Below are 15,553 nucleotides of genomic sequence, written 5' to 3' on the forward strand. Positions count from 1 at the left end.
TTACAAATTTTATTGTAGCAAATTTTTTTTATTAATTAAGCACAACGAAGACGTTTTAATAGTATCGATTATAGTTCTGTAAATTTCACAAATGGAATACGATTAGAACCGAATTAGAATAGAATTTTGCGATTACTTATCGAATTATTAATACAAAATTGTAATATCGGAATGATCCAAAATTTCGTTATTCCGATGTTAATAATATTTTCTATATGGAAAAACTTTCGAGTACTCGAAAAATTGCATAAATTATCTAAACAATTCTTCTCACAGAAGGATGAGAAATTTTTGAAAATTGGAATAATAAAGTTTTGACTGAAAAATTCCAGAAGATGATGGAATTAAAACTTTAAATACAATTTTCAATAAAGTTATTTGTGTCACGATGAAAAGTGTGTTACGTATTTGTTTTTTCTTTTTTTTTTACTTATAAACAGAATGATTATTTTGATAAATACCGACACAACGTTAACCTTATGTTTATTAATCTAAATAACGTGATTGTATGCATTCGTTACAAACTATCTATTTAACATTTGTACAGAAATAGCAGATATATTTCAACAGTTATTATTCACGATTAATTATTAAACAGTTTCACTTATAGAGCCGTCCGTAAAAATGATAAGTATGCCATTGATTTATTCAGTATCTGTAAAATTGATAAGAAGATAATAGATTTTAATTCTTTTGAACATCGAAATTATACAAAATTTTAAACCGTCGAAAATATTCAAAATTGAAATTGAAATTAATATGAATAAACTGTCACGAATTTCCAACGGCCAAAATCCTGTCAGATCAAGCAATCATTTGTTGATTGTTATCGCTTTTATTGTATTAGAGAAATCTGCCAGCTGAAAAAAAAGGGAAAAGAATAGATAATAATAATAAGAATAAATGACGATTGATTAGGTTTTGTGATATGATGCAAAACAAAAAAAGTAACGAAAAAACTAATTTTACGATTAGAATAAATTAAATTAAATTAAATTAAATTAAATTAAATTAAATTATGTGATTACCATGATTAAATAATTGTTCAAGTACTTTGAAATTTTAAACAAAACATCTTCAAAATTTATATAAATGTTCGTAAAATTTGATTCGAAACAATTAAGTGTTTTAGGTAATTTTAAAGATTGAAATTTATATGATCATATTGCCGCTGTTTTGAAAGCATACATGTGTTCAATAAACAATATGAAATTATCGACAACAATTTTCACAATAGTATTCAAAACAAACAGAAGACTTACGAAAATATATATGACATCAATATCAAATTTTCAATCCAAAAAATCATAAAAAATTAAATAAGTAACATATATATTATTACCAAATAAGAAGATCAGTTTCTATATCACTAAACGTAAACATTCATATATCATATTAACGGACACAAAATAATATGAAATGCATAACAGTATAAAAAATTCATTTCAAAAGAAAAAATGTATTCGAAAAATTACATTACATTTATTTAAATTGTATACTTTTACGAATGACCATAATGCTAAACAACTATTTTGAAAAATATATAATATATTGAACCTTTCTTTTATATCCAGTAAATAATGTGTTATATATTAATTAAATTGTTATCTAGATACTTAGAAATTAGTAATAGATACTAATATTATGACAATTAGATAGTTAGTACAAAATATTAATCATAATAATTATTATTAATATATATTACCGACTAGATAACTTATCAACAACGGCCGGTAACATTCAATTGCCTATCGATCCATGGTAGAATAAAAGTTCTATTAATAACTCACGTAAGTAAGGTAGAAATATTTACCGTCGATAATATCACTTGATGATAAAATAGCAAAACACAAATTAGTATCTGACAGTAACAAGTAGCAATGGAATTATATATATATTTTTTTTTAAATAATATACTTCATATTATTTAACCCACTTAATGTACTTGATATGAATAAAAAATAATTTATAATAAATCAATTTTTTTAAATACTGAAATATCATATAAATCAATACATCCATAAGTCAACGATCATACCACGTTGAAAAACACCAGTTCTCGTCCGATCACTGAAGTTAAGCAACGTTGGGCGCGGTTAGTACTTGGATGGGTGACCGCCTGGGAACACCGTGTGTTGTTGACATTTTTTTACTTTCTTTTCTATATTTTTTTTTTTTTTTTTTTTTTTATAAACAACCAAAACTACAATAAAATGATATGCTTCATTGTACGTCACTTCTACTTATCTGCACCGAATCTAAACTGCCTGTTTCATTGATCGGAATCTTACTTCCCAACAAAGCGAAGAAACTAAAGAATTTTGTATGTACTCCTTTTTTTTATATGGTACATTACACTTTACTTAACTGACTTAATATACTTTGTACACATGAAATATACTTTAGAATAAATCAATTTTTTAAACCAAAAATATGTATAAAATGAGATAATTGATCAGTCAACGACCATACCGCGTTGAAAAACACCAGTTCTCGTCCGATCACTGAAGTTAAGCAACGTTGGGCACGGTTAGTACTTGGATGGGTGACCGCTTGGGAACACCGTGTGTTGTTGACATTTTTTTTACTTTTTCTTTGTTTTTTTTTTTTTTATAAACAACCTAAAATAAAAGAAAATGATATGCGTCATTGTACATCACTTCTACTCATCTGCACCGAATCTAAGCTGCCTGTTTCGTCGATCGCAATCTTACTTCCTCACAAAGCGAAGAAACTAAAAGAACTTATATATAATTTTTAAATCATATAATCCATGTTACTTAATACACTTAATAGTTTTAGAACAAATGAAAAATACTTTATAATAAATCAATTTTTATATAAACAAAAATAACGAATAAAAAAATAAAATTGGTAAGTCAACGATCATACCGCGTTGTAAAGCACCAGTTCTCGTCCGATCACTGAAGTTAAGCAACGTTGGGCACGGTTAGTACTTGGATGGGTGACCGCTTGGGAACACCGTGTGTTGTTGACATTTTTTTTACTTTTTCTTTGTTTTTTTTTTTTTTATAAACAACCTAAAATAAAAGAAAATGATATGCGTCATTATACATCACTTCTACTCATCTGCACCGAATCTAAGCTGCCTGTTTCGTCGATCGCAATCTTACTTCCTCACAAATCGAAGAAACTAAAAGAACTTATATATAATTTTTAAATCATACAATCCATTTTATTTAATGCACTTAATAGTTTTAGAACAACTGAAAAATACTTTATAATAAATCAATTTTTATACGCACTGAAATAATGAATAAAAAAATAGTATTAGCAAGTCAACGATCATACCGCGTTGTAAAGCACCAGTTCTCGTCCGATCACTGAAGTTAAGCAACGTTGGGCACGGTTAGTACTTGGATGGGTGACCGCTTGGGAACACCGTGTGTTGTTGACATTTTTTTTACTTTCTCTTTGTTTTTTTTTTTATAAATAACCTAAAATAAAAGATAATGATATACGTCATTGTACATCACTTCTACTCATCTGCACCTAATCTAAGCTGCCTGTTTCGTCGATCGCAATCTTACTTCCTCACAAAGCGAAGAAACTAAAAGAACTTATATATAATTTTTAAATCATATAATCCATGTTACTTAATGCACTTAATAGTTTTAGAACAAATGAAAAATACTTTATAATAAATCAATTTTTATATAAACAAAAATAACGAATAAAAAAATAAAATTGGCAAGTCAACGATCATACCGCGTTGTAAAGCACCAGTTCTCGTCCGATCACTGAAGTTAAGCAACGTTGGGCACGGTTAGTACTTGGATGGGTGACCGCTTGGGAACACCGTGTGTTGTTGACATTTTTTTTGTTCTGCATTATACTTTTTTTACAATCAGCCGAAACTGCAATCAAATGATAATAATATTATCGTATTTAATTTATCAGCCTTCTATACTGGATCTATGCTGCCATTTTCACGATCTTACTTTCTTACAAAGAGAAAAAACTAGGATATAAGAATAGAAGAATTCTATCCTTTATTCCTCTAGCTTCCGTTACAGTGTAAGGCGAAATATAATAGTGTAAGGCGAAATATAATTCTTTTTATTTTATTGTTTATATCTGCACATGCAGTGTCCATTACTGTGTACGTTATCGTCCTGGAAATGATCTTAAGTATATGGAAGATTTATTATTATTTTAATTTTTATTACTATTATTTTTATTATTAATATTATTATTATTATTATTATTATTATTATTATTATTATTTTTATTATTATCATTTTTTTTTAATGGTATTATATGGTATTTAATATTGTGTATTGTTTGATAATTATTAATACTGAGAATATGGACGATTTATCATTATTAAGATCGTAAAAAAATTGGATATTATATTGCTTTTTTTCTTTTATTCTTTTAGTTCTTCTTTTTTTAATTATTTTTTTATTTCTTATTCTTTTTATTTTTTATTTATTTATTTATTTCAATGATATTATATATCGTTTGGTTTTATGTATAGTTTGATAATTGTTGATATTGAGCATATGGACGATTTATTAATATTAAGGTTTAAGGTTATCAATATTAAGGTGAAAAGGTTAAGTATTATAATGCTCTTTTCTTTATTTATCTCGTTATAATTATATATAAAATTATAAATTATAAATAAAATAATTAATAAGTAATATTATTTTATTTATTTTTATATAATAATAATAATTATTATTATTCCTTCGTTATATTTTATTTCAGATTATTGGAATCATTAAAAAAGAATGATCATTGATTTAATATATAAATTCGTTGACAAATTCGGATGTTACTTTTTGAGTGCAAAATGAAAAAGAAAGAAAAGAAAAAAAAAAAAAAAGAAAAGAAAAGAAAAGAAAAAAGAAAATAGAATTAAATGAAAATAAAAGAATGAATGAAAGAAAAGAAAATTGTACGTTCGATGGAAACAATTGCAATTTATCGTTTTTATTTCTTCTTTTTTTCTCTTTTCTTTTCTCACTTTTTTTTCAATTTTATTCAATTCAATATCATTTACAAGTGATGCCTAGCGATGATGATCAAAGGGCAATGATCTATAGTTATATTAAAATTAGATACTAAGATCGTTCACGTATTATTGATATATTGTTACACAGGAGAATGTCTAACGAAAGAAAAGAAAAAAAACAAAAAAAAAAAAAAACGAAAAAAAGTAATTATTTTATCATTTTTGTATTTATTCATTTATTTATTTATTTTCTCTTATCTTTCATAAAATTTTCATCATTTGAAAATTTTCCTTATCACTGGAGGAAATAATATAATGATCAATCTCTTTTACTTTCCTTTTTTGTTTCTATCTTTGGTAAAAAAATTTCGACAGGAAAAATATCTTTACGATTGAAGTAATTAATATTTTTTTTTTTTGTTTTTTCTTCATAAAATTTCATCGTCGAAAGAATATCCTCCTTCATTAACACGAAAAATTCCTTTTTGTTCTTTTCTTTCACAAAATTGTCCATCAAGATCTATCCTTAAGTTTATCATAATTAATATTTTTTTGCATTTTCTTTTTCAGAATACCGTCTTTATGCGATCCACTGTATCTATGAGAATAATATAACGCATTTCAAAAAGGGAAGAAAATATTGTTGCAAATTTTTGTATGTTACGTTTATGGATTAAAAAATTGCATTTGACTTGAGGAAAATTATTTGTCGCATTATCATTGATCACTTTCGTCGACGTGAGTACGATCTTGAGTAATTTTTGATAATTATAAAAAGAAAAAAAAAAACCAATTTTTTTTTAAATAGAAGCTTTTTAAGTAGATTAAGTAGATGTAAATTTAATTAATATTTATAGCAACTTATTCGTGTAAGGCATCTTATTGTCGCAGATGCAAAAGTCATAAGTAATTTTTATTAAACATAATTCGATATTTTAGACAGTACAAAAGTTGTAGAGAATATCGATCGATATTTTATCGAGTTTTGGCATCTTGAAGTTTGAAAAATTGTGTATTCGGATATGTCATGTTAAAAAATATGCCAACTAGTGAAGTGAAAAATTAAGAAAACAAAAAAAGATTTGAAAACTGCATTATAAGAAAAAAAAAAAAATAAATAAATAATAATAAAAGCAAAAAGGCGTTCCGTTTTGTCTTATAAAAAATATTATTATTAGTTTCTGTTTCTTTTTCTTTCCTTTTTTTTTCCATTAAATTCAACAAGTTTATATTGCAGGTCCTGGAAACGTCGATGGCTTATTTTTCAATCCTACGAACGTTTATGTGAACGGGAAATAAAATGATCAAATTCTCAATTATACAATATATATATATATTAAAAAATATATATATATATTTTTTTCTTTAATATCTTATTTATATTATATTTGTTATGAAGACGTAATAATTATTTAAACTGAAAAAAAAAGATAAAAGATAAAATATAGTTTATATCAAGTGAACTGAATTGCAAAATAAAAAAAGAAAAAGTAATTACTTGTTCGATTAATTGATTTTATATTCATATTATAAAATTATATATATATATATTTTTTTTGTTTTTATTTTTTTTCCCCTTTTAATTCAATAAGTATATATTTAAAAAATATTTATTATGATATATCGAGTTATTATTATATTATATCAATCATATTAATGTAAATATAATTATATATTTATTATATAATAGTATATTAATAATTAACACGTATTATATATTAGTATAATTAATTAAAAAAAATATTTCAGAATTATTCAAATTAATCAAGATTAAAATATCTTCCCTAAACTAATAATTATTCGATATATACTGTTTAATGTTTCTTTTTTCCTCTTTGTAGAGAATTTGACATAATTATATTTAAAACTTATACGAATAAATCGAAAATCTTTGTTACTACAAGAAACAAATAAAAAAGATGAAATTTCAGATCAATCTATACTGATCGCAAAACTTACAGTAACATAGACCAGTGACTACCATTATTAAAAAAAAAAAAAAAGTATAATTGTCTAAACGATCGCAATACTTACGATACTATAAACCGACAACCTTCATTATCAAAAAAAAATAAAAAAAAAATAAATAAAAAACCGTCTAAACTCCATGCAAAACTTTCATTAGGGTCAACCACACGACCATTACTATACCACTGCACATGCTATACTAATGCTCGCACATAATTTTCCCTACAATGTACATGTCTCTTCGAACGATCATCGAATTCTTACATTTAAAACACGTAATCTTCGTTCAATGAATATTCGAGAAAGGACTTTTCCATCTATTAAAAAAGAAAAAAAAAGAGAGAGACCGAAGTTAGACACAAAGTAGGTAAGATAATTGCAATGCAAGGAAACAAAAAAAAGGAAAAGAAAAGAAGAACGAAACGAAACGGTGAAGAATCAAAAAGAAGTTTCGGAAAGTTTTGAAAATTAAAAAGAAAAAAATATCCGAGGTTATTATAAATCATCACCCACCACCCACGAAACTCTCAAACTCTTATTCGTTCCTGCCTTTTACCTCCACTCTCCATAATTTACATCCCCCTCCGCCCAACCAATGCAAAAGTTACACGACCTTCCATTCTCGAATTTATTCTCTAACCTTCGAACATTAGTCGACTGGAATTCGATTGATACGTTGTTGTCTCGTACATCAGATAACAATCGTTCATTAACGGAAAAATAAATAAAGAAAAATTACGACGAATTCGAAAGAAAGGATTTGTTAATTTCACGATACTCACGTGTTCCACATCGGGGATGTATCCAGAGGAACGGGTGATCACTCATTCGTTGTCCTAACAAGAATTTTTTTTTGTTAATATTTTCATATCTTTGTTACGTTATGCTTGTGTCTCGAGGGAGGTGTTAGATCAAATGTTAACAAGTGATTTTTTGAGAGAGAGAAAAAAGAAAAGAACGAGGAAATTGTGAAATACGAATAAAAAATCGTTCAACACGACGTTTAGTGATTTTCGTGGATAATTTTTTTTTTCTTTTTATTAAATTATACAAAGAAGAACAACGAAAAATTCGATTAATTAATTTTTTAAATTAATCAGTGTATGTGTGGGATTGTGAATGTATGTGCGGGCAGGTGTGTGTGTGTGTGTGTATGTGTGGGGGTACCATAGAGCTTTAAAGAGAAAAAAATTAGGAAATATTTATGAAGCTCTATTACAGAGATAATTGTTAAGTAAATAAATCATAGGGTACAATCATTTAAAGAAAGATTTCTCGATCGGTGTTTAGTACTTACTTAGTTTTTTTTTCCTTTATATGTCGTCCTTGCTAGCAATGGTGAATATGTGTTCTAAAATTGATATTGTTTTTTATCCATTCTTTTTTGCTTATCAGTTTTCTTGTTCTTTTTTCGATCAAGTAAGATTACAGAAAACTACGTGAGACCGTGTATACGCACGTGTGTTTTTGATTTTGACAAATTCTTTTCAAAAAGTAAATTTCTTTTTTAAGTAAATTATAAATTATCACGAATGGTTTCTTAATAAGCGAATCAACAAATGACGTGTTGTTTTTTTCTTCTATCCGTATTTTGAATAATATTTTTACAATTTTTTACTATTCATATGTTATAGTAAAGAAAAATAAATTTATTAATTATGAACATTTTTTATAAGGCGAATCCTAATGCATGACATTTTTTTCTGTATTTTTTTTCATTTATATTAAAAGATATAAATATTTTATATCGAAAATTTATATTGAAGGATATATTAAAATTTTCATAATTTTTATTTTGTTATACGAAATAGTAATGAAAGAAATAAGAAGTAAATGAAAAATATGCAAGAAAATTTAATTAATCATTATACTTCATGGAAGCAAAATAGTTAGTTAATTAGATAATTGAAAAAAACTAAAAAATGCATTATAAATGGGAAGATGTGCAAAAATAATATTTCGATTTCGTAGTAATTGACTAATTTAAAAAGAACAAAAGGAAACAAAAAAAATAATGCAATAAAAATTCAATTAATCAATAACTCTCGAGTAAGCTAAACGATTTAATTAACTTAATTGATTGATCAAAAGAAAGAAAAAAAAAAAAGAGAAAACACAAGAAACGAAAACATAAATAAAAAGAAATAAAAGAGAAGTAAAGGATGTAAAAAAAAAACACAGAATAAGAAAAATAAGAAAATCTTCGTTTTAGGAGGTTGACTTTCGCGGTACCAGGAAGGTAATAGATTTGAACAGACGTACGTTAAATTGCGCGGGAATTTGGCCAGAAAGGATTCACGAGCCAGTTTTCATTTTTTTCTCTATTTACTTGGCCGTACATTGTACAATGGGAGTCGTCTCGATTACCGATAACATGTCGGACATGGAATATATTATCGGTTGCATAGAAGAGAACATTTTCAATTTTATGACGCTAATGAAGATATGCATATGCAGAATGAAAAGCAATTCGTTGGCCAAATTTTTAAAGGAGATCAAAGTCGATCTTATTCCAGAAAGATACAAAACCGATGAGGAAAAGATTGCCTTTTTAAATTATAACAATTTTAGTGTAAAGTTGGTCAAGGTCACTATAGTATCATGCGTAATAGCCGCTACGTTGTATTATCTATCCCTTTTAGCTCCCAACGTTGAAATGGGTAAATTTTTTTACAATTAATTCGAAATCTTATTGAAATATTGGATTACTTTTTTGTTGTTCTTATTATTTCCTTTTTTATTTATTTAACGTGTATTATTCAATTTTTCTTTTATGCTTAATTTTTTATTTATTTATTTACTTATTTATTCTTTATCATTTCGATCATTAATATATTTTTCAACTATTTTCCTTTACTTTTTCTTATTTTATTTTTATTCATCATTTTCTTTTTGTATTGTTTTTATATATATATATATATATATATATATATATATATTCCATTTAAATATATATTATTTATAATATAATATAGTTAATAAAGATATGTAACGTGTATCCGGAATAAAAGTCATAGAAATTTTAATCATGCAAAATAAATTTTAAATATTAGATTTATTTCAAATATTACAAAAAAAAGAAATATTTAATAATATTATATGTTTTATTAATAATAACTCATTTACATATATGCAATAGATCTTAAAATATCTTTTATATGAAAACATTGAATATCCATATATTTTTCATGAAGAATAATGTATATAAAATATATAGAAAAAGAAATTGTAAACAAAACTATTTTTCCGTTAAAAGCAATTACAAATAATATTATAGAAAGTTATAATCTTATTATATCGAGAAAAATCAAAAATTAATTTCATAGTTATCATCTCTTATTAGTTATAATTAAGAGATTAAATTTTTTCAATACTTATTGTTTAATAAAAAAAAAAGAGTATAATAAAATAAAAATAAAATCTTTTTCTTATAATCGTTTTGTTACTTACAGTCGTGGCAAATTCGTCTTATGGATACATATTGCCATACAAAAGTCGTCCGCTGATTGAACCGACTAATCTGACAATCTACATCTGTCTTTGTCTGTATCAATTTTTAATAGTACTAATTATAATCTTCGGATACGTCGGAACTGATTGTCTATTCATCAGTTTGGTACTCCACGTCAGCGGTCTTTTTTCTGCACTTTCCTGCAAAGTAAAACACGTTTTGGAGAATCCGGAGAATCGTAAACGTCGAATAAAGAAATTAATTTTGCGACACATACGTCTAGTACGGTAATAATAATAAATAACAACAACCACAACAAAAACAGTAATAATAATATTACCAAGAATGATGCTGATGATGATGATAATAATAATAAGAACAATAATAATGAATAAAATAAATAAAAGAATGCATTAAAGAAATTTATAAAATGAATATATACATATATATATATAAATATATAAATATACATATATATATATATATATATATATATATATACATATATAATATATATTTATATATGTATACATATACTATGTAGAATGTTTCAGATTAGCTGATTCTTTGGAAAGTTATTTCAACATACTGATATTACAACAATTATTGGGAAGTACCCTTCATCTTTGTCTTCTTGGTTACGACGCGCTCGTTGTAAATTTAACGTCTACATTTTATTATTGCTTATTTTTAGAAAATATTTTTTAGAAAATATTAGATTAAATTATAATTATTTACAGTGTATATCAGCTGGAGAGGAAACAAAGTTAATCGCTTTTGTCATAATCGCAGGTTGTGTTTTAAGCACGCTAATGGCTTATTGCTATATCGGAGAGTGTCTTATTAATGAAGTACGTAAATTATCTCATTCGCACGCAATTTTGTCATTATATGCTAATAATACAATGATATCATTTCACATTTTCGAATAAAACACACAAACACATACACATAAATATTAATTATTTATTTTTTATAATTCATTTACATTAATTTCTATTTGTTTATAGCTATTTATTTTTTTCTATTATTTTTTATATTTTAATTTCATAAATATTCATATATTCTTCTTTTTTTGACACATTATTTATTATATTTATTTATTATTACCTTCTAATTACATTCATTTGATATTACTTTTTTAGAACAATTTTTGATATTTAAAAATCAATGTATATATATATATATATATATATATATATATATATATATGTATATATTTGCACAAATTTATATTATATTATACGTATTAAATTCATATAATTTATAAATTATATATATTGTGTCACAAAAAATTTGACATCACATTTGAGAACTTGTGGAATTCATGACTTCAGGAGGATATCTCGAAATAAATTTTTTTCTCTTTTTTTTCTCTTTTTATAATTCTGATTGACCTGTCATGGTTTTCACTTCTACCCACTACACCTTCCCAGACGCAAATAATTGAAAATTGTTATTACATATTAATAAACGTATAAAAATATATTTTACAGAGTACGTCCTTTGGTGAATCATTTTATCACTGCAAATGGTACAACATATCGCAAGAGGAGATTAAATTAATACACATTTGTATGGTACGATCGTCAAAACAAATGGAACTGACAGTAGGCAAATTCTTTGCGTTGTCGTTGACTACATTCACAGATGTGAGTAAAAATTAAATTTTTTTTCTTTTCTTCGTTTCTTCTGTCCTTTTTTCAACATAAATATATGTATATATATTTATATAATCTTTCGTATCATCGCTAACATCATACGTTCATACATTCTCATACGTTTTTAGGTTGTGAAGTCATCAATGGCGTATTTATCAGTACTTCGAACGTTTATGTAAAAATAACGAAAACAAAAAAATACTACAGTGGAAAGGTAAAAAAAAAAAAACAATAGAGAACTTTAAGTGTTACATTTAAATTGAAGAAAAGGAAAATGCGAAAAAGAAAGGTTATCTTATCAAAGAAATAAAATTGATTAAATAAACGATGTTATGTTTCCTTATTTCAAACATTTAATTTGAGAAGAAATAGCACATTGTTATTGATCTAAATCATAATATTAAAAATACTTTATTATACCTTGTTTACAATCTCGTTATGTCGACTGTGCGTCCGTTCTTGCTATAAAAAACGAACTGAACGTCGTAGCGAAAAAAAGAATAATGGAAAGAGCACAGATAACAAGAAGAGAGAAAAAAAAAAGGAAAGAAATACAAAAATAATTTTATTATTTAAATTATATTAATTATTACTAAGTTGTGTTAATATAAAATTGTGATTGACAATGTCGTGAAATTCTTCTAGAGCAAAAAAAATTAAATAAAATAAGGGAAATTTTAACATTATGTATGGAGATATCGGTCGAAGGTCATTTTCTTTTCTGTTTCCTTTTTTTTAATGTAACAAGTCGAAGAAGAATTGATGGCTCAGGAGGATAACATATATCACTATTCCTTCTAATTTGTTGCTTTCTTTATTATTTTACATTTTTTGTTGTATTGTTTTCTTGTTTAATTATTTTCAGATCAAACCATTCGAGATCGTGGGCGTTTATCTACTTCACGAAAGATAAATCGCGATCGATGGTGTATGGCCATTGAGAAAAAGTTACGTTCGATTTCTTTGTTCATAGACCTTCCAGAAAACTCAAATGCTTAAATTGAACATTCATTGTCTATCATTTATTAATTATTATACCTTGTTAGAAGCTGTATCCATATAAAACATGTATTTATTATACATTCTTACATATGTTACTAATCCTAGTCATAGTAAATGCGTTACTATATGCAAACATTTGTCTGATGGGTCCAAATCACGTGGACTGATTTATGAAATAATGTCTGAGACACATTTTTCCTCTCTCTCTCTCTCTCTCTTTCTCTCTCTCTTGCTCTCGCTATCCGTAGATTTTGAAGAGTACGTACGTCATTTAAGAGTCTACGAGGTACTATAAAAAAGAAAAGAGGAAAAAGAGAAGGGAAATTTCAGAAATGTCAAAACTGATCGCAAAACATATCCCGTAAAATAACACGGGAGCTAACATTATTAAAAAAATAAAATAAAATAAAATAAAAATTGCGAAATCGTTTAAATTAATAACAATACTTATCGTAGCATAAATTGATATTGTCCAGTATTATATAGAAACATTTCAAAATTGTGTAATTTTTCATTAAACTTTCGACGAATCACTATTATATAACAAAAAAAAAAAAAAATGGAAATGTCTTAAAATCGACTGAACTGTTCACACTACATATCGTAATATAAATTGGCGTTCACAATTATAAAAAAAAATTTATAATCCTCTAAATGGATCGTAAAATTTATCATAGCGATCTACATTTTAAAACAAAACGAAAATGAAAATACAAAATAGTCTAAACTAAACACAAAACTTTCCTTGGCGTGAACCATCAACTACACTGCCTTACCATATCATTGCACACGCTGTACTAATACTTCCACATACTTTTCCCTATAATGCATATGCCTCTTCGAACGATCATAAAATTCTTACTTTTAAAACACGTCTCTTCTTTCGTTAATCGTTCGAAAGAGAACGTTCCATCTATTAAAAAAGAAAAAAAAAAGATACAGACCGAAGTTAGACACAATGTAGGTAAGATAATTGCAATGCAAGGAAACAAAAAAAATGGAAAAGAAAAGAAGAACGAAATGAAACGACGTGCAATCAAAAAAAAGTTTCGAAAGTTTCGAAAATTAAAAAGAAAAAAAAATCCTAGGTCATTATAAACCATCACCCACCACCCACGAAACTGTCGAACACTAATTCGTTCCTGCATTTTACCCTCACTTTTCACAACTTACATCCCCCTCCATCTAACTACTGCAAAACCTACACGACCTTTCATTCTAGAATTTATTCTCTAACCTTCGAACATTAGTCGACTGGAATTCGATTGATACGTTGTTGTCTCGTACATCAGATAACAATCGTTCATTAACGGAAGAATAAATAAAGAAAAATTACGAAGAATTCGAAAGAAAGGATTTGTTAATTTCACGATACTCACGTGTTCCACATCGGGGATGTATCCAGAGGAACGGGTGATCACTCATTCGTTGTCCTAACAAGAATTTTTTTTTGTTAATATTTTCATATCTTTGTTACGTTATGCTTGTGTCTCGAGGGAGGTGTTAGATCAAATGTTAACAAGTGATTTTTTGAGAGAGAGAAAAAAGAAAAGAACGAGGAAATTGTGAAATACGAATAAAAATCGTTCAACACGACGTTTAGTGATTTTCGTGGATAATTATTTTTTTCTTTTTATTTAATTATACAAAGAAGAACAACGAAAAATTCGATTAATTAATTTTTTAAATTAATCAGTGTATGTGTGGGATTGTGAATGTATGTGCGGGCAGGTGTGTGTGTGTGTGTGTGTGTGTGTGGGTACCATAGAGCTTTAAAGAGAAAAAAATTAGGAAATATTTATGAAGCTCTATTATAGAGATAATTGTTAAGTAAATAAATCATAGGGTACAATCATTTAAAGAAAGATTTCTCGATCGGTGTTTAGTACTTACTTAGTTTTTTTTTCCTTTATATGTCGTCCTTGCTAGCAATGGTAAATATGTGTTCTAAAATTTATATTGTTTTTTATCCATTCTTTTTTGCTTATCAGTTTTCTTGTTCTTTTTTCGATCAAGTAAGATTACAGAAAACTACATGAGGCCGTGTATAAGCACGTGTGTTTTTGATTTTGACAAATTCTTTTCAAAAAGTAAATTTCTTTTTTAAGTAAATTATAAATTATCACGAATGGTTTCTTAATAAGCGAATCAACAAATGACGTGTTGTTTTTTTCTTCTATCCGTATTTTGAATAATATTTTTACAATTTTTTACTATTCATATGTTATAGTAAAGAAAAATAAATTAATGAATTATGAGAATTTTTTATAAGGTGAATCCTAATGCATGACATTTTTTTTCTGTATTTCTTTCATTTATATTAAAAGATATAAATATTTTATATTGAAAATTTATATTGAAGGATGTATTAAAATTTCCATAATTTTTATTTTGTTATACGAAATAGTAATGAAAGAAAAAAGATGTAAATGAAAAATATACAAGAAAATTTAATTAATCATTATAATTCATGGAAGCAAAATAGTTAGT

The 15,553-nt window shown here is 25.9% G+C and overlaps 1 protein-coding gene and 5 non-coding genes across 6 annotated transcripts; all 6 read left to right on the plus strand.

Moving 5' to 3' along the window:
- Nucleotides 1-2,024: 2,024 nt before the first annotated feature.
- Nucleotides 2,025-2,144, plus strand: LOC124432570. The gene has a single exon (XR_006944310.1). It is a non-coding gene; the product is annotated as a 5S ribosomal RNA (ribosomal RNA).
- Nucleotides 2,145-2,458: 314 nt separating this feature from the next.
- Nucleotides 2,459-2,578, plus strand: LOC124432568. Its single transcript, XR_006944308.1, has one exon. It is a non-coding gene; the product is annotated as a 5S ribosomal RNA (ribosomal RNA).
- A 300-nt stretch (nucleotides 2,579-2,878) lies between these two features.
- Nucleotides 2,879-2,998, plus strand: LOC124432594. The gene has a single exon (XR_006944332.1). It is a non-coding gene; the product is annotated as a 5S ribosomal RNA (ribosomal RNA).
- A 300-nt stretch (nucleotides 2,999-3,298) lies between these two features.
- On the plus strand, nucleotides 3,299-3,418 carry LOC124432597. Its single transcript, XR_006944334.1, has one exon. It is a non-coding gene; the product is annotated as a 5S ribosomal RNA (ribosomal RNA).
- A 297-nt stretch (nucleotides 3,419-3,715) lies between these two features.
- On the plus strand, nucleotides 3,716-3,835 carry LOC124432598. The gene has a single exon (XR_006944335.1). It is a non-coding gene; the product is annotated as a 5S ribosomal RNA (ribosomal RNA).
- Nucleotides 3,836-4,526: 691 nt separating this feature from the next.
- Nucleotides 4,527-13,060, plus strand: LOC124432475 (odorant receptor 13a-like). The gene is made up of 9 exons (XM_046981457.1): nucleotides 4,527-4,584; nucleotides 5,921-5,979; nucleotides 7,107-7,178; nucleotides 9,162-9,609; nucleotides 10,402-10,687; nucleotides 10,955-11,054; nucleotides 11,141-11,251; nucleotides 11,897-12,056; nucleotides 12,927-13,060. The coding sequence occupies exons 1-9, from the start codon at nucleotides 4,527-4,529 to the stop codon at nucleotides 13,058-13,060; spliced, it is 1,428 nt and encodes a 475-aa protein (XP_046837413.1).
- The last annotated feature ends 2,493 nt before the right edge of the window (nucleotides 13,061-15,553 follow it).

The sequence above is a fragment of the Vespa crabro genome, chromosome 25 (assembly GCF_910589235.1).
Source record: "Vespa crabro chromosome 25, iyVesCrab1.2, whole genome shotgun sequence".
NCBI lineage: Eukaryota > Metazoa > Arthropoda > Insecta > Hymenoptera > Vespidae > Vespa > Vespa crabro.